This window comes from Typha latifolia, chromosome 12, assembly GCF_019914945.1.
Source record: "Typha latifolia isolate L0001 chromosome 12, TyphaL0001v2, whole genome shotgun sequence".
NCBI lineage: Eukaryota > Viridiplantae > Streptophyta > Magnoliopsida > Poales > Typhaceae > Typha > Typha latifolia.
The window spans coordinates 8,707,116-8,726,780 of NC_133097.1; the positions used below are offsets into that span (position 1 = coordinate 8,707,116).

A 19,665-nucleotide genomic window follows, 5' to 3' on the forward strand; every position below is an offset into this window, starting at 1 on the left:
TATGCTGAAGAGTTTGAGCTTTCTATTAGAAAAAAGTGAAAAAATTAAGCTACAGATTATTATTATTATTATTATTATTATTATTATTATTATTTTGATTCTGAGCATTAGCTACAAAATATGACTGCTATTCAAATAAAATTTTTGCCCAATCAAACTCACCTCCATCTTCTTCCTCGATGGAGCTCTCATGGACGGAGAGAAAAAAAAAACACGACAAATGCTGATCATATTTAGTGCTACAATAAAATAAATATTAAATTTAGAGTATAAGCCATCTCGGTAAATAAAATTAAAAATAGGTCTAATTTGGTCCAAAAAAAAAACTCCTTATTTGGCTGAATAAGGCAATAGGGGAAGTAGTGTAACTAACCCCAAATCCACGCCCTTACCTAGCAAGTCAGGGTGATAGTATATAATGGTTCGACATTTTCAAAATTCTAGGACTTGGTTCTTCAACTTGGAAATAGTTCGATATATCAGGAAAATAACCACCAGTCGACAAAAGAATTAATAGGCAAGCGCGTGAATTTTTGTATAAGCCTTCAAAAATGATAGTTCAGATAAATAATCTTCACATATGAGCGCAAAAGGCAGGCTCAACTTACTTCATGAGAACCTGAGTTACTTGACGCCAATCTTATTCTCAATCGTCAACAATTCGTGAATGAACGGAACGAAGCAATTCGTGATCGAACAGAACGAAGCGGCAAAACCGTTGTGCTCAAGGAGCTAAATCTTTGGAGAATAATTCAAACTCGTGATGCCATTAATGAAGCCTCAGTGTCTCTCAGGAAGCACACCATATCTCTGTAAGGTCTCTTTATTACTGTACTGAAAATAGGCTGTCGATGCAAGCTGATAAGCTGACAGCTAAGCCTTCTCTAGTCAGCTACTAAAGTAAATTGCTGTTTTAAAGAGCTTGATGTGTAGGTCACAGCAGCAGTCTTCGAATATCACTGAAATTTGATGCCAACTCGGAAAAAAACTTACCTATGAATGACCAAAAGAAAAGAAAAGGAATGAAAAATTTAGTGAAATGGTACTGCAATCACAGAGCTATGATGATTTAGATATTACCTCCCAGCTGCCCATTAAAAACACGGTGGTCAGCAGATAAGTTTAAATTCATTTTGGTAATGACAGCAGCCTTTTCAGTTCCTGAAGAAGACGCAACAAATAAGGATAACCACAAACTTTTCAAATATGATGCCACAGAAAGTGAGAAGTATACCGTCACTGCCCATCACAGGCGCCACAACTTTGTTACCGCGACTAACAGCAAGAATTCCAGCCTGGAAAGAGAAAGGCATGGATTGGAGTTATGATCTGGCTGGTTTTAATGCATCAGGCATGCTGAAAGGACTACATCAGCAAACAAAATTGTCAACTAATGCGGAAGCTGAGAGCTTCTAAAACAACAAAATTTTAGACCCACGATTATCTAAATCTACTCAGTACTCAGACATAGACCAATCGATGGAACCATTATAAGGTATGAATTATCAAAGCAGATGTAAAAGATTGTTAAATTTGAGGTCCAATGATGCACTAGATCATAAAGAAGATTCTCTGTGGAGCTGCACTGGAAAGTTACCTGACTTGCCTAGTGTATTGCTCCCATCTGACCATGGGCCATGGCTGATAGCTGATAGGCCTTTCAAGAAAGATAAAAAAGAAAGGAAAATCTAGGCAAAGACCAAGCTCCTTTAGCATATCAAATAGATTGTTGTTGGCCTGTTGCTTGTTAGAAATTCATACCCAGTATGCATTTGTTGGTCCATGCAAGCAGCATGTGATAGAACTTAATTTGTTAAAACTTTGGGCTAAAGTTATATTTGTTAAAGCAACCTAGTCAAATTTATTGAAACATGGAGGGGCCTCAGTTCTTCAATCTGATGCTTATCACATGGGATCAATATGGATGGATATATCTGAAATGAATCTTAAGTTGACTAATGATTTATTGCTTGGAGTTTGATATGATAAAAGATAACAGAGAACAGATGCACATGAGAGAGAGACCTGCGGAGGGTTAATAATTGCACAGAACTGGTCCACGGGAAACATTCCGAGATTTGAGATGCTGCATAAGAAATAAAAGGAAATAAGGAGCAAAAGTACATAAGAACGGATAAGCTATTGATATCTCGGAATAATACACACCTGAAAGTGCCCCCTTGATACTGGTTAGGTGCAAGCTTCCCAACTCGTGCCTTCTCGGCCAACTCTTTGACCTGAAGAGTTAAAGTAGCCAATTAACATTTTCTTTTGCTTCTCTGAGTAAGTAATTTAAATTTCTGGGAAAGAGAGAGTTAGCATGGATTACATTACCAACCAAATACTTAACCGGACATTTCATAAATATGCAATGTACAAACCCATAAAAAAAGTTAATTACATCCATGCATATGAGGATTTGGGATAGTTGTCATTAATTAGGTATAAAAACTATAATGCTCCAAGGCACTTAGCTTGAATTCCATGCCAGCATGATGGCATTGGAAGGGTTTACAAAGATAAAGGAGCTTTGTATTCTAAAGCAAAGGAAACAATAATGCACATAAGAAAGTTCTTCACAAAAAAAAGAATATGGCAATTAGTCAACAGGCAACAAACATGGAGGCACTCTGGGTAAAACTCAGTTCTATGCTTGAAACTGCAAATCTCTGTGTTTTATGTGCATTAAATTACGGTTATAGGTGCTCCTGATTTCAACTATCCTCCCTCCATTCTGATGGGGCCTATGGGAACACACAAAGTAAATGAAGCATGACTCAGAATGCATACAAATCAGCAGTAAGTTGGTAATTCAGCATCTTCTGTTTTATCTAGGCACTAATTTAATGATTACCTCCAAGGATATTGCTGACAATGTTTTTTGATCTGCATTCCTTATGATTGGAGTCATCAAGCCCTGTAACTCAAAGATAACCAATCAAATTCGCTACATTTAAACAAACTAATACAAATTCAGTATGGAACAGTAGATCACCTTCTCAGTAGCAACAGCAATTGATATATCAACAGAATCACACAGACAGGGTTCTTCTTTCTCATTGTTCCAGTAAGCTGCCCAAGGCATGCAGAAATAAGTATTCTATGAGAGAAGACCAGGTTGCAGATGAAAGAGTGCAGTCAAGAAGTAAAAAGTAACGAGCATGTGAAACACATGCAAACATCGCATTGATCAACCAGCCGCTCACGCAACAAGAAATAATCATCCTAAGAGTGACCATACTTCTTCCTATCAACCAAATGGCTTTCATCAAACTACATCTTTTGCCCTTTTCCAGTGTTACTCGAATGATGAAGAATCAATGTTCTATAATGAAATTTTAAAGTGCACTGAGAACATCATCTTAGGTGAATAGGCACAGGCGTATCTTATAACTCAAGCATATTATACTATGGACAAGTCTTTTAAGAGCCTTACCATTTGCCTCAGGGACGTTTCTCAGGGCAAGTGCAACAGCTTTTATGACAATGTCATTTACTGAAACTTTCAAATTATGCTGCTCTGCAGGTCAGAGATCATAAGAAGAGAGCAAAAAATTGCCTGTTCAGTTGACAGTTGACATGTGAAGGACACGAGAAAAAGGCAGGCTTCTTGCACTTCTGACCAAGAGAAAACAACAAAGTTTGATACCTTTAAGTTCATTCCTGAAAGCAAGTAGAGGATCCAGTATGACATCTGTTTACACAAGAAAGTCCTTCATTCAGCAAGCAGATCATTATTGTGACAAATTGGTCAAGGATGAGAGCAAACCTTTGGATAAATATAAATGTGGAATGCTTTGTTTTGATTCCAACAACCGTTTTGCTATGACCTACATAGCCGCACTCAGCAAAATAAGGATCATATTTATTTTGAGATAAAAAAAACCATAGTAATAGCATAGAACCACCTAACATAAATAAAGAGGTGGAGATAAAGATGAAAAAGAAAGAAGAAATATGGTAGTAAACTGGAAAATATAGACACCCTAAACATAAGTTTCATAGTAGAAATTTTAATATTTTATCAAGAAAAAAAAAATCTGGATCTAAGAAGAACTAGCAAACCTGAAGGAACAGGGTAGATGCTCCCACATCCATAAATAGAGCATAAAATTGGATATTAAAAGGATGGCACATGAAGTGCATGATGATGGATTCCACAAGTTAGATGGTCTGTGAACCATTTTGTTTATTGATGAGACTGGTAAAGTATCCTTATGTCCTTGTTTTGCCAAGGAAGTCAAGAAATTGAACTTAAAGATATTTACAATTTTGCAGGAAAGAAAAAGGTAGTTCAATGTGCTTCACAAAATCAACAACAGCAATGTCAAGCCATTAATAACCAAGTCTTTAGCCCCAACTATTTTGAAATGGTTATCACAGATACCTTCATCCATTAGTCATATTTAGTGCAAAAATTAAAGGTATCCATTAGTCTGTATTTAGTGTAAAACTTAAAGGTCGTATAAACATTAACTTCTCACATGGCAACAAAATTTGCGTTGAGGAAAAGTAGCTTGTTACTTTTCTCTTGTGCCATGTTTAATCGAATACAGTTATGAAAAACAGTGTGAAGAGAGAAACTAAACAAAAAAGAGTTCAGGTAGTAAAATGAAGAAGGCGAAATAGCATAAAGCCATACACCATAAAATATGCAATAAGGCCCACCTAATGGTTTATAATGATGCCTGATAAAGAAATCTTGAGTCAACTATATAAGCATGCCTCAGATGATGGTTATTGATGTGCAGCAGAAGGCTGGAGAAATAAAGAAAGATATGAGAGGCACTAGAGTTAATAAAAAACCAAGATAGTTTGGCCATGTATAGTCATGATAGCAAGAGCCAATTGGCAAAGCTGTCACAATTTCTGTTGATATGTCAATAAAGAAGATCGAACAAAAGTGTAAGTATGAAAATTGGAAAAAGGAACTAGCAGATATCTAGCAATATGATTAAAGATGACCTATTATGACAATAGCAATTACAATTGTTTACGTAAAATATGAATGATTTCACCATAAAAGGACAAAGATTAAAAAAAAAAATGTGAACAGAAATCAGAACCACAAAATTCGATGTTCCATTATGTACTAAGAAAAAGGAGTATGAATTTAAGGAAATCCTACCTTTCGTATCTGACTATTTGGCAGATCTTCATGAGTATCTATTTTGTGTTGAGGAGTGACAGACTTAGAGGGAACGTCAGGATTTTGCTGGCATACAGGCGAAGATGTCTTGTCTTGAGATGACTTTGACGGTTTTACTCCTGACTTTATTGTAGCTAGTACATCTCCTTTCAAAAGTGTGCCTCGGGGGCCTGATGCTTTAAGTGAAGATTCTTCTAATCCGTATTCCTTGATAAGCAACTTCGCTGATGGGCTGATTCGGCTGAAATTTGAACCCTGGGTAGCCACTTCAAATTTCACATTTTCTGTTAATTTCTGAGTTGCTTTTTCTTGCTTGGGTTCAACTCCTTTGGGTATATCAGATGGTATGTTTTTAATGTCGTCCAAATCTTCAACCTTCAATTAGAGCAGTAGAAATCTAAAAAGATTACTGGTTGCACGAAGTATGATGCTGAGGGAACAAATAATTCATATAGGCATAAAAGTATGTTAATGCAAAACATAAAACTTCCATAAAGTATTAAACTGTATACCGTTATTGCAATAGGTTGTCCCACAGCCACATCCTTCGAACCTTCAGGTGCTAATATCTTAGCCAAAAACCTACATTTAACATAATTTCAGACAGGATATATAATGAGTATGCATGACTTTGCCGTTCCATTAGCAGGGAAAATAGGTATAGGATAAGGAAAAAAGGTTTGACATAGTGTCACAATAAGAATTTTGGGTATACAGATACTTCATATATCATAACTGCACAAGCATGTCATACAACCAGTACATTTTCAAGTTAATTACATAGCCATTGAGATGGAAAATATTCGACATAGAAACTTCTATTATGAACAGGATAGGAATGCATAGCGACAGGGCTATTCTCTTTACATAAGTCAACCAACAGACATAAAAGATAATGTTCTTCTACTTCAAAAATACAATAAAGTCAAATTTTAAGGTCATAATATCATTCTTGGTTAAGAATGCAGTTTAATCACAAGAAGATCTTAATAATATTACCCTTCTTCAAGACTTTCAAATTCAAGAACAGCTTTGTCTGTCTCTATTTCACAAAGCACATCACCAACATCTATCTGTGAGAATAAATAAATATTAGATAAATCATTCAGGAGTCACAGAAAACTAAAAAAGGGAAAAGGCAAATTTTATAGGCTGCCAAATATATAGTCCAAATTACAAGTTTTCCCATGGTAATAATCTTATATATCAACAAAAGTAATGTCTAGTGTCTACCTTATCTCCTTCTTTCTTTCGCCACTTGGCAATGTTGCCTTGATTCTGAGGACACCAAAGTGAAGATTACTGTTAGCTATTAAAACACAAAAGATCTGAAAATTCATCAGAGGTAGTCCTAAAATATAAAAAGCAACATCAAAGCTCTATTCACCATTGTGGGGGAGAGTGCTGGCATGTCGAGTACTATATGTAAAGTATTTCCTGCATTAGCAGATAATAATCAATACAAAGATGACTTGAAATATAATTGAAAATTTAACATTAAATTTGTTCGACAAATTCCACTATCAAAACAAAGATCTAAGTGTCGGGATCATGGCCCATGTGGCCCTGCAAACATAGTGCTAGTGTCCTATAGGCAAATAGCTGGGTTTGTATTGCTGATATGCCACTAGTGTTTTGAGCGGAATTATATAAAAACCTGAGAGCCCCAAAAGGAAGAAGAGCCTTCTATTGTAGGTTCATAAAAAAAAGATCCCTTATGTAGGTGACTCCTAAAAAGCTACGATTGACGAAAATAATACTACGAGAGCAAGGAAAAGATGCAAATAGAGGGACAAGAGGAAGATTATACTTAGGGGCAAGGGAAAGGCTCATGGTGGGAGAGGCACAACCCAGAGAAGAGAAGAGAAGAGAAGAGAAACTTCTGATGGGGGTATGGGTACTTAACCATAGACAACAAAACACCCATGCTCTATATATGGGCTATTAAGTGGCACACCACAAGATGCCACACCGTGCATTGGCATGGTACCGACACAACATACCCCATGCCTACCAGCTGCTAACACACCCCATGCCTCTCTGGCACCTAAATCCTAACACTGTGACTCCTATCCCAATAAAAATGAGACTTATATTAGGTAAAAATAAATAATCAAACCATCAAAATCTATGTGCAAAAGATAATAAGGATATAATGAAGCACATTACCAGTTGATGATATATGCCGAGCTTGAAGAAGTAACTGCATTAAAATACTGCATCAGTATTAAGGTAGTGAACAGGAAATGATACCAATCAGTTGGCTTACATTGTAAGATGAAAGATATTGTGCGTCAACCGATGATAGCGCAGACCTGCAGAAAATGCATATTTACTAGATATTTAGTTACTAGAAGATAGCACGTTTTATACTAAAAACTTGCAGTATGAATGTTATATTTCAGAAGTAAGATACATGCACATACCTCAAAGAAATGCATTTACCAACATCACCCAATGAACTTCGTGCACGGCCCAAACTAAATGTGAATAAAAAGAAACAAATAAGAGCTGATTAAGCTCACTGCTAATAACATAAAGCTATTTAAAATTAAGTTAATAAGTAATAACATAAACAAATGGACAAAGAGGCTGTAATATTATGACTGCCACTGTGCCACACATACTTGAACTATAAATGAGAGAAATTTTACCAAGAAAAAGAAAGAAATGCCTAAACTGTTCAGAAAAGATGATCATAAACCTACAACTTTAAAGGATTTTCACATAGCACCTCAATTGCACATCTACTATGAAAATCTGCCCAAACAGTTGTTATTTGCCATACAATAACTTCTGCTTTGAGAAGAATCCCTGAAAGATCATTCCTGTTGATTTCCAATTAAGACTGAAATTTTCTTAAGCAGGTCTGATACGGATAAGCCAAGGCAGCCAGATTATGAATAGGTAGCCTGGGCTTGCCAAGTTTGAGACAGAATTAAAATGTAAAATTTAATTCTTAAATCGTGCCTATTTTATGCTACATTGAGAACTGAAGAGTTTTAATGAGCTAATTTAGGAAATATAAAATAAAAATAAACGCTTCATAGTTCATATTTAGGTAATTGCCCTAACATGTTTTCTCCTCACAACTCGGCACCACTCGTCAACCCATCCTAATTCATGAACATTTCTTTTCCTCATCGAGATGATGGATGAAACTTAACAAAAGTAGTCGGACTTGAAGCTCCTAATCTTTCTAACGTTAGTAAGAAGTACTCATCTAAAAACGAATTACAAATTTACGAATAGCATGAAAACATAGCACAATTGACAAAAAAATAAAATCGAGTGACGAGCAGCAGTTTCTTACCCGATGAGAAGCGCACGAAGGTTCGCCATTCCCCGCTTCTTCGGCAAAGCTCCCCTTCTAATCTACGGATATCGTGATAAGTTCCCTGAAAAATATCAAACAAGTCATCAGCAAAAGCAAACGAATGCGATCTAACCGTGAAAGCCTCAACTACAACTTCTTCTACTTAGATAAAAACATCAAGAGTAGCCAATAAATCACGCAAAGATTCACCAATCCAGTAATCTGATCCAAAAAATTTCCTCAAATCTGCAAAAGATCGAAGGGGATAGAGAAGGACGGTAGAGAGATTGAGCCCTACCAGGCTACCAGTTGTTCGTAGACGTGGTTGAATTGCCGATCTAGACACAGAACGGTCGCATAGAGTGGGAAGACGGTGGAGAGAGAGAGAGAGGAAGGACTGATCAATAAATATGGAAAGAAAGCGGGGAAATGCTCGCAAAATTATTCTATACTCGGGTCCGATTAATTAGTTGGTCAACGAACCGGTTCCTCTGAACCGATGTTAAACATATTGGTCAAGAGATATTTTTATTCCGCACCCTGTTTTAAGTATTTATTGCAATAAACACCTTATCCTTTTGCATTATTTTTTAATACTATCCCTGCTTTTCTCCTTTAGCTTCGGCATATTATTTCATATATTTGACTATAAATTTGGAACATGATTGCATTTGGATGCTTGTCATTTCTTTGGCTTGTTATATTTTTTAGCCTTAGATTTCCATTCAATCCCAGATTATTACTTACATCAAGAGGCGGTTAAACCTATAATTTACACGGTGATTTGGATTAGCCAGTCTGGCTAACCAACGAGCAAACTTATTATTACTCTTACCAGTGTAACACACTGAGAAAAGGTGGAGACCCACCTGATATATTCTTGAGTTTCTGAGGATAATCCAATACATATTGGGTGCACCATGACAATGCTATGGTATATTATATTTTTAAACTATCTATGAAAAGTAGAGAGTTTATTAAAATAACATTATATAAAAAGAAAGTTCTATCCGAATAGGACAAATATATATTATGAATGTGTCACCTAACTATCTATCTAATTATTAGTTTTCTCGTAAGTTGGCACCAATTGGTGTCATCGATTTTATTATAATGTGTTGGTTATTATATATGATCGTCTGATTCCATGGTTTGTGATCTAAGCGTAATGATTACTATTTTTAATATTTGGGTCAAATTATTTGGTTTGGGAAAATAATGTGATCATAACCCAACCACTTTAACTTGCGACATTCTAATCTTTACATCAATTTATAACTAATTTCATTTTAAACAACTATATGCAGTTCGAACCTTTCATTATCACTATTTTTTACGCAATTAAGCCCAATGATACTAAGAGTAATCTAACGCACACTTTTTGGTCATTTTAAAAGATATGGGGTGTAATTTGAAACTATCGAATGAGAATTTCCTTCGTTTTGAGTAAGTCGGCAACTGCTGGCCAATCCGCGCAGCAAGAAGACCCCAAACCGGCGCCTCCTCAGAGTTTACAACACCGTTAGTTGGTCATTCCAATGCCGCCTTTTAGGCCAATCGAAGGCGGCGGTGATTTGTAGAAGTAAGCCGAATTCAATCGAGCTGGGATTCGTCCCAATCGACGAGAGGTCGAACTCCAATCCTTGGATCGTCCTCCCATTTCGTCTATTGTCTATAAAAACTCACACCCAAGCTTTAAACCCTCCTCCTCTGCAGTCTCTTCATTCTTCGATCGATCTAAGCTTCCATTTCGCTCCCGCTCACCGATCTCTTCGAACGCGCTCGCGATCTCTTTCACTGCTAGATGTACGTACTCTAGCTCCCTTCCCGTCTGTTTAGATCTCTTCTTGGTTAGATCTCTCTAGGGTTTGATTTCTTTGCTGGCGAAATCGTCCGTTTAACTTATCCTTTCTGCTGTTGTCGTATAAATTTAATATGAAGAAGAAATTAAGATTGAATGCGTGGCATGATTGGATTCTTGAGGATTGTTATTGGAAAGTTTTTGGCCCGATTTCTCCTTTTTTTTTTTTTTTTTTTTTTTTTTTTGGATGAGAGTTCGACGTCGGATCCTACTCTCAAACCTAACCCTCTTCGTCCTCTATTTGTGTGGTATACATTGAAAGATGGGTGTAATGAGTTTAGTGGATCCATTTTTCTCAGGAAACGTCCAACTGCTGCTTCCATTTAATTATTAATGAAATGTATAAATAATATTCTTTCTTTCCATCTTGCATTAGATGGGTGGTAGCAAGATTTTACGTGGGAGCTCCTTTTGTGCGTGTCAACAAATTAAAACTTTGGACTTTTAGAGCATATCACCATTTTTCTTCCTAGAAGCACAAGAAATGACAGAGATATTAAAATGTTATTTAATTTCCGGCAAAATAGCTGGTATTTCAGTATGACAGATACTAGGTTAACATTTCCTTAAATTATGACGGTTCCATTCAGACGCACTTTGTAGTAAAAGAGGCAATGCTCTACATTATTTTAATAGAAGAATGAACAAAATCCTGGATCTGCTGTTGGTTGCATCTTTGCATGAATTTGTTCTTGCGATCTATGTTGCTTCATCATTTGATTCCTGTGGACCTTTTGCAGTTTCCATATGAGGAATGCCTAGCTCATTGTTTTTATCTTCTGCTAGGCACTTCCTGCTTTACTATGTTATCTGCTGGACATGATCCTTTTTTCCCCTTCTGTTCCTAGTTGTTCTCTGGTTCTGTTGTGTCATGCTGAGTGCACTGACTTTTGGCCATCATTATTTCTCTCTTAAGGGAAAATGCAATAATTTTGTTTTTGTTGTTAATTTTGATGGTAAGTTAAACTGTTGGAATAACTTCATGTTATTTTTACATATCTTTAAGCTATAAGTCTATAAGGGGCCAATATATTTTTATTATAAGATATAGACCAAACAGTCTTTTCATAGCTGCATATTTCCAGTGTTTCTCCTCTGTATCGAACACACTTCTAAGGAGGAACGGAGGATCATCTATTACTGCAGAAAATGAATTCTACAACTATATTGTTTAAGTATAAGATACTTATCCTTTTAAACTGAGGGTTATTGACTGTACTTCATGCTAGTGAAAGTTGCAAGGGGAGCTTCTTCAATCAAATGAATTTTGAGCAGCCCTTGGCACCCTTTTGGGCACCTAAATCTTCAAATAATTCCTACGTAGGAGCAAATTTTAAGATGGATTTACAACCTAGGTCGCTTTATTCTCTTGTATAGATATTGTCATATGACATTATCATGTCCTGGAAATGAAGAAAAGGGAGACACAAGACTTGAGCTTAATAATATGGGATCAAACTGGCTACATTTCTTTCTTAACTAAATAAACCATGTTTTACAGTCAGCAGAGTTATGATAATATGATTGCATCACTGCATAATATGATAATATCTGCCTAATCTTCTCCTTGGCTTGTTTCCAGATCTTAAGAAAGCAGAAAAGCCATGTCTGATTGGATGATGATATTCTCCATCTGCTGTTGATTCTGTTGATAGTTCTTTGACATCATCATAATGTCAGGGCTCCTCAATGTACTTGCTCTTCTTTGTTATTTATACATAGCAATCTTATTCAGATATTAGTTCTGGTAGTTGCCTATTGTTTTTTCTTCCTTTACTTGATTGATGGCTTCTTTGATCATGTGAAATTGTATGATTAATTGGTGATTGATTGATATATGTAGGTAATCTATCTGTTTGTTATTTCTCATAATGCTAGATGCTCTTGACACTAGTCTAGCCTAACTATGAGAAAATTATGACCCTTCGGGACATCCATCCTGATACTATTCTTTTTGGGCTGCCTCTCTGAATACAAGGACTTGCTGATCATTACCAGTAGGCAGCATGAAAAAGTTGATTTACTTCATTGTGTGTCTTTATACTTTTAAGTATATTAAGATGCTGGGATAACATTTCCCACTTCTTTCGAAGTCACTCTATTTATGTTTTCTGTGAATATAAATATGTGAGCATGTGTACATGTATATAGACAGTCACCTTAGTTGGAACAAACATGGTCTAGGTAACTTCATTTTTTTCTCTTTCCCTTGTTATTTGTGATTATGTTCCTTTAACAACTATAGTAAATATCTGGTGTCAACCTCTCTGTCTCTCTGTCTCTCTCTCTAGTGAATTGGTACTTTACAGGATTGTGTAGTCCTTATATTTGCTAATGTGTAAAATCTCTCCTTCAGTCAAACCATAATAGTTCCAGTTCCAATCTTCCTGATTCAACTGGAAGGGCTTTTGCAACATCTTTTTCTGCTCAATCTACAACAGTTCCTGGTTTTCATCACTCAGGTGAGTAGAGTAAACAACCTTCCTTTATTTTACTGGTATACCCCCCTTTTTGCAACCATGCTTACTTCTATTTAAAGGTGCCATACAAGGGCTGCACAACATCCACGGGAGCTTCAGTCTTCCAAATATGCCCGGTTCATTAGCTCCAAGGAATAGTGCAATGAGTGGTATCCCATCAACTGGTGTTCAGCAACCCGGAGGAAGCATTTCAAGTGGTCGATTTGCTTCAAACAATCTTCCAGTTGCTATGTCTCAGGTTTATGATATATACTTGTGCAGTGGTGCAGCTCTAATACTTTATTAACGAATAGTGTAAATTGTAGATAGATAATATATGCTTGTATACCAAGTAAACTTCATATTCTCATATGTTTCATGCATTGCTGGCTTATGCAGATCTCACACGGACATTCTGGAGTCACTAGTAGAGGAGGTATGAATGTTGTCGGGAATCCTGCATTTAGTGGCAGCATGAATGTGATTGGTGGTTCAATACCAGGTATATCCTCTAACTCAGCTACTGGTGGTAACCGTAATTCTGTTCCTGGGATGGCAGCATCTCCAATGTTGGGAAATCTGGGTCCACGAATTACAAGCTCAGTGGGGAATATCATTGGTGGTGGTAATATGGGAAGAAACATAAGCTCTGGAGGATTATCCGTTCCTGGTATTGCATCGCGTATGAATTTGGCTGCCAATACTGGAAGCGGGGGCCTTAATGTGCAAGGATCCAACAGGTTGATGAGTGGTATGCTTCAACAAGGTAACTGCCAATGCAAGTCAAAATGATTTTGTCAGGATATAAATGTATTTGGTTATTGCTTCAGAAAATTAAATATTGAATTTTAGATATACTATTATGAAATATTTGTATAGCTAAATTTATTTTGGAGCACTACTATACTTCTCACTGTTTATCCCCAACCCTATCCATTGCTATGATGCATATTCACATGTTGGGGTCATGTTGTTATTAGGGGTGAAAACGGGTCAGATTAACTCCGACCCGACCCACTATTCGACCCGACTCGGATTGGATTCAGATAAAAAATTTCTATCCGATTTGGATTCGGATTTGGATAGAATTTTTGAAAAAAATTCGGATACGGATTTGGATACGAGTTGGATATATTTTTCGGATTCGGATACGGATATCGGATATCCGTTTACCCGCATATTTTTTTAAATGATTTACAATTTTTAGTTTGCTTATTTAAATAGTAAATATTAATATTATTACTAATAATATGTTATATATTATTTATAGAGATTAATTTCTCTAATTTTATATATTTGACATACAAAAAAAATATTTGTTGTAAAACTCTTAATAATTTTGTGTTAATTATATTTAAATAAAATATTATAATTATTTTAAATTTAATCAATATTCGTTTAAGATCCGATCTTTTATCCGAAAATTATCCGTATCCGATTAGTCAGGATATGGTTTTAAATTTTGCTATCCGTCCAATATCCGTATTCGAATCCGTATCGAAACTAAAAATACGGATTCGGATATGGGTTGAGCACTATCCGATTCGTATCCGATCCGTTTTCACCCCTAGCTGTCATGGTTCCCCCTATGGCACTGCATTTATCTACCTTCTTTCTTATCTCCTCCCAATTTTTTGCAATGTAGTTTAACTATGTCAATATCTATTTGATTTCTGCATCACCAGGACGGGAATTTATTTAGGCAATCTGATACTGCTTGCTGTCTTACATTCTGTGCAATGATGAAATAGATTTTTGCTTTCTCTTGTATTCTGTAGTTTTTCTATAGAGATCATGTCCTCCAATAGTCCATTGCTCAGTTTTTTTAAAGAATAATTTTTCCGATCTATTAGTTGCCAGTAATATATTCATATTATTTTGAGGAGAACTCTGCAATCTGATATATGGATCTTATGTAGTTATTTATTGTACTGAGTCAATGACTCCGTATTCTCTTACTCACTTGGTAAAGGATAAACATGAATAAAAATTAGTCATCCTAATAGAAAGGAACATACAACTTTCCCACATGAACTATGCATCCTGAAGATTACATTGTGTGAGATGTTTCTTAAACAACTAATCAGCAAGTCTAAATTTATGAACGTGAAACTGTTTATTCTTACTGGAAATCATGTTTTGAATGTGTTTTAGCATAAAACTATCACTGAGAAATTCAGCCTGTTGTAGTGCTTGAATTGCCTTCAAGTTCTAAGTTCTAACTGCATTTTGTGGGAATTCTTACCTCACCGTAACTACTTCTCAATATTTGTGCACTGAAAAAAGGGGTCCCTAAGCAAGTCTATAGAAGGTTGGCAATTCCTGAATATGAATGGCCAAGTACTGCCTTATAATTCTCAAAACAACTCTTTTTATATATAGCTGAATACTTCAATGAAATGAACACAATAATTTCTTCTTATGCTGCTAAAATAAAGTAGATGCTTGCAATGCTTGTAACTTACAAGGTAAAGTTTTCTTTTTGGGTATTAAAAGCATCTCAGATGATTGGTATGGTTGGAAATTCTTATCCAACATCTGGAGGAGCATTATCCCAGAACCAAATACAAGCAGGAAACAATTCATTAGGTTCTATGGGAATGCTACATGATGTGAACAATGATAATTTTCCATTTGATATAAATGATTTTCCTCAATTGACTGGGCGGCCTAGTTCTGCTGGAGGGCCTCAAGGGCAGTTGGGTAATGAATATTCCTTTACAGTATCCTTAGTTTGCTTTTTATGGAATGATGTGTCATCTGCTTCTCTAATTTTCAGGTTCTCTACGTAAGCAGGGTGTTAACACCATTGTCCAACAAAACCAGGAATTCAGCATCCAAAATGAAGATTTTCCTGCTTTGCCTGGTTATAAAGGTGGATAGTTGAACCATCATATTAAAATTCTTTTATTTTAACCAGGATGTTTATTGATACATTTATTTATTAATTTTCTTCCGTTGGATTTGGTAAATTCTGTTCATGACTTTCTGATATTGTCATCGCTGAAGTTTCTTTTCATTATCATCATTATCGCCATTATCATTGTTACTTTTTTTTCAGTTTACATTTTCTTTATCTGCTATATTTCTGGACTGTTTGTCTTTTTGTGGGACCCCTGCTTGAAAGGCTCTCTGATTTCTGTAACATGCATGAAGCACACACATATATAAGGTGGCAGAAATTTCGTAGAGTGTAGTTGGTGTTGCTGCTTGCCTTGCTTCCTTTTTCTTTTTCTTTTCTTTTATCAGGCAAAGATGGGCTAACAAAGAGCATGGGGACCTGACATATTATCACCATCTGTCTAGTCGTGAGACCATTTTTTCTTTGAATTTTCTTTCAGGTAGCAATTCAGATTTTTCTATGGATTTGCATCATAAAGAACAACTTCATGACAATATGCCTGTGATGCAACAACAACACTACCCTGTGAGTTTAACTTTACAGTTAGTTTAGTTCAGGAAAAAGGTTATTCATTTTAGTTAGATGTAATTTAGGTTTCTTCATGATTTTACAGATGGCAAGATCTGTTGGTTTTGGCTTAGGTGGTAATTACCCAACTAACCGTCAACAACAGCATAGTTCAAATTCAGTAAGTAATACTGGGGTCTCCTTTGCACCACCGAACAATCAAGATTTACTCCATTTGCATGGCTCTGATATGTTTCCTTCTTCGCATGGAACATATCACTCTCAGGTATATTGCCCAATCTAACATGCTAATGCTACAGACAGGAGCAAATAAAAGCATAGTGATTGTAACTTCATATCTGATACTGTGTAAAAAATTCCATGTTTGTTCCCCTTTCTAGGTTCAGAATACTGGGCATCAAAATTTTGGGCTTAGACCACTTAACTCGCCTAACACAGCTTCTAGTTTGGGAGCTTATGAGCAACTTATCCAGCAATACCAACAACCACAAAATCAATCTCCATTTCAGCTGCAACAGATGTCTGCAGTTTCTCAACCATATAGAGATCAAAGTTTGAAGTCCATTCAGGGAACACAGAATCCTCCTGATCCATTTGGTTTGCTGGGTTTGTTGAATGTAGTGAGGATGAATGACCCAGACCTAACATCTCTTGCTCTGGGAATAGATTTGACGACATTGGGATTGAATTTGAACTCACCAGATAACCTTTATAAGACCTTTGGTTCTCCATGGTCAAACGAACCAGCCAAAGGAGAGCCTGATTACTCCATTCCAGCTTGTTACTTTGCTGAACAACCACCTTCACTACAAGTATACTTCTAATTTATTAATATTATTTTGTTACTATCTGAAGTTGTATCATACTAATTCTGCAGTTCTTGATGCAGCCAATTCATTTTTCAAGGTTACAACTGGAGACACTATTTTATATTTTCTACAGGTGCTATTATATTTTTTTCTTCTATTTTTTGCACCAGTAGTTAATGCATTAGATGCAGCAATTTGCCTAACTCTGCCTTTTTGTGCAGCATGCCAAAGGATGAAGCACAACTATATGCCAGTAATGAACTGTAAGAATGTGGATGTGTCTGTCCCCTTTTACACACCTCCTACATGTGCACATACCTCACAAGAATCTTTCCAGATTTTATTTGGTGTAGTAGAAGCATAAGAAAGATAGCTGTTTGTGTTCTAGGAAGTGTATATAATTTCTCTCAGAATATCTGAATTTTTAAGCTCTATCTGACATTGTCCAACTTAACTTGGTTTAAGTATATCTCACCTGTAAGTTTGATTATAATGCTTTGATTATTGGATCCTAAACCTTCTACCCTTTACCCTCGTGCAATATTCACAGTCCTTATTAAAATAACTATTACCAGTTCTGTCCTTCAACCTCATTCAATTCAGTTGCACTTCTACTGAATGATAGTTTTGGGTTCTTTTTACTAGGCATTGAATTGCTCTTCATCCACTTGCCATCCGCCTCTTAATTTTCTTATGTGTTAAACAATATAGCAAGGAACCACATCTTGTGACTTAACCTAACGTACCATACGTGGGCTTCCTTCATACTGAAATATAGTGAACATGCTCCTACTCTTCACGTGCTGGCTTCAATGACCCAAATTTGTCAGCTTAGGTGATTGACAAATTTCTGTTTTATTTTGCTTACTGTTTCATTCTGGTACTTCATTTCCACTACCTTTCTTTTCTTTCTTATTTTACTACAGTTCATCATGTGTGTGTGTGTCAATGGATTGTGTATATATAAAATATCTCCATGTTGCTTTATATATTTCTTGTTCCCATGCTTCTCAGATATATTCGGGGGTGGATTTACCACAGAGATTTGCAATTATGGCTCGCAAGAGTTCCGAATATTGAGCCCCTTGTTAAGACTCAAATTTATGAAAGGGGGTCCTATCTTTGTTTTGATCCAACCATATGGGACACCTTTCGTAAGGTTTGTTTATTAAATCAAACTCTCCTAGTATAATATCTTATTGCCATATTTTCCTAGTAATATATTTGAGCGGGATGTTTGGTTGCAGGATAATTTTGTTCTTCATTATGACGCGATGGAGAAGAGACCTACTCTTCCTTCAACTGCACTAAGTATTAGATGAAAACTCTGTGTAAGTGTGCTTTATAGTTGGTGATAAAAGTAGAAAACTGATCCTGACCTCATGGAGCATTTTGTGTATATTGTTATGTGCAATGGTAACTCTTAAGACTATACCTTTGCTGGCATTGTTTTTGTGTTTTACAGAATAGCCTCTCTGACTTGAGTTGTAGATTTGCCTGAATTGGAATTGGAAGCCTTACAGCTGGAAATAACAAGATTGTTCACTTAAGGTTTGCTGCTTTTATTTATCTTCTATGAATTTTTGGTAGAGTTCACATAAAAATATACACTGGATTCTTCCAATTGGGGAGCTTAATTCTGGTTAGTCAACAAGACAACTTTTGCATTGTTATAGTTGCTTTCTGTAAAGAAAGTAGAGCACTCAGCCATACTTGCAGAAATTTAGTTTTTGATATCTATCTTGGAAATTTTCTTAAATTCTTTCCGTTGGGGCTTCTATTATTTTCTTATTAATATGTCTGTATTTTATAAAATTGACCACCTTACAACTTTGGCACTTGTGATAGATAAAGAATGTTTGAGGTCCACTGAGGTCAGCCTAGTTGTCCCGGTATCTTGTAACCGTGTTGTAGTAGGTATTTTCAAATTCATTATAGATGTCATCAGGTTCTAATCGTTTACCATGCACTCAGTAACCCGCAAATTTTACATTTGATTTAATTTCTCTTTGAAACGCCTTGATTTTTTGAGGCATCTGCCTATTCACTTGAATTTGCCGCATACCTTAGTTGCGCATCGTATTGAGTCTGTTAATACTTGATGGCAATGGATATAGAACTGTGAGCTTGCATGTACTTATCTAGTTCTGATTTGCGCAGAAGGTACACTGGCTTGGGAATTTCCTGTAAACTATGCTCTTGCAGAAGCTGACTCAAAGCTGTTTGGGCTGATAATTACAGTAAATACAAGGATCCGAGTATCTTACCTTTCATTGGATGCAATGCGTAAAGCTTTTGTTGTTGACATTCTTCCACAACTACCTGATTTTTTTTTTCAGGATTGTATATCATGCTGTTAATCCTTTTCTTTTTCTATGATTAAATAGCAAATTTATTTATCCGCTGTGAATGAAAGAGAACACTTCTGTACGTGCGGCGCCGCTCCCACTTTGCTCGCTCACATGCACACTCAGGAAGAGAACAATTTACTCCTTTTGTTTGATATACAAGAGATGAAAAGAAAAGGAGGGGAAAGTGTTGTTTCTTCTTTCTCTACTATTCTATTCTTTTGGATAGAGAGGATAGTTGTTGGTTTTTATTATTATTATTATTTTTCTCTCCCTTTCTGTTATATCCTAAA

General features: G+C 36.0%; 2 protein-coding genes and 1 non-coding gene across 9 annotated transcripts; 1 reads left to right on the forward strand and 2 right to left on the reverse strand.

Moving 5' to 3' along the window:
- Positions 1-510: 510 nt before the first annotated feature.
- LOC140798650 (dihydrolipoyllysine-residue acetyltransferase component 1 of pyruvate dehydrogenase complex, mitochondrial) lies at positions 511-8,941 on the reverse strand. Of its 2 annotated transcripts, none has more exons than XM_073152626.1 (20): positions 8,764-8,941; positions 8,463-8,547; positions 7,576-7,629; positions 7,419-7,464; positions 7,319-7,352; positions 6,537-6,586; positions 6,383-6,427; positions 6,149-6,222; positions 5,662-5,731; positions 5,129-5,524; positions 3,770-3,830; positions 3,650-3,694; positions 3,437-3,520; positions 2,996-3,072; positions 2,855-2,917; positions 2,167-2,237; positions 2,026-2,086; positions 1,235-1,295; positions 1,081-1,161; positions 511-993 (listed from the first exon to the last, which is right to left on the reverse strand). In XM_073152626.1, exons 2-20 carry the CDS (start codon positions 8,489-8,491, stop codon positions 935-937), a joined length of 1,461 nt encoding a protein of 486 aa, XP_073008727.1. In that variant the 5' UTR covers positions 8,492-8,547; positions 8,764-8,941; the 3' UTR covers positions 511-934. The 2 variants fall into 2 exon arrangements, with proteins under 2 accessions (XP_073008727.1, XP_073008728.1); XM_073152627.1 differs by having other exon boundaries at positions 8,676-8,767.
- Positions 8,942-10,007: 1,066 nt separating this feature from the next.
- Positions 10,008-19,454, forward strand: LOC140798820 (probable NOT transcription complex subunit VIP2). 6 transcript variants are annotated; one of them, XM_073152890.1, is made up of 17 exons: positions 10,008-10,093; positions 10,182-10,271; positions 11,909-12,017; positions 12,683-12,788; positions 12,866-13,044; positions 13,185-13,551; positions 15,282-15,488; positions 15,565-15,660; positions 16,127-16,212; positions 16,301-16,480; positions 16,596-17,027; positions 17,105-17,157; positions 17,246-17,287; positions 18,039-18,183; positions 18,272-18,355; positions 18,490-18,575; positions 19,185-19,454. In XM_073152890.1, the coding sequence occupies exons 3-15, from the start codon at positions 12,000-12,002 to the stop codon at positions 18,344-18,346; spliced, it is 1,986 nt and encodes a 661-aa protein (XP_073008991.1). In that variant the 5' UTR covers positions 10,008-10,093; positions 10,182-10,271; positions 11,909-11,999; the 3' UTR covers positions 18,347-18,355; positions 18,490-18,575; positions 19,185-19,454. The 6 variants fall into 6 exon arrangements, with proteins under 6 accessions (XP_073008991.1, XP_073008993.1, XP_073008994.1 ...); XM_073152892.1 differs by lacking the exon at positions 10,008-10,093 and having other exon boundaries at positions 10,131-10,271; positions 13,185-13,221; positions 13,288-13,551; XM_073152893.1 differs by lacking the exon at positions 10,008-10,093 and having other exon boundaries at positions 10,131-10,271; positions 13,185-13,221; positions 13,345-13,551.
- Positions 12,711-12,788, reverse strand: LOC140799475 (small nucleolar RNA snoR35). The gene has a single exon (XR_012111008.1). It is a non-coding gene; the product is annotated as a small nucleolar RNA snoR35 (small nucleolar RNA).
- Positions 19,455-19,665: the final 211 nt, after the last annotated feature.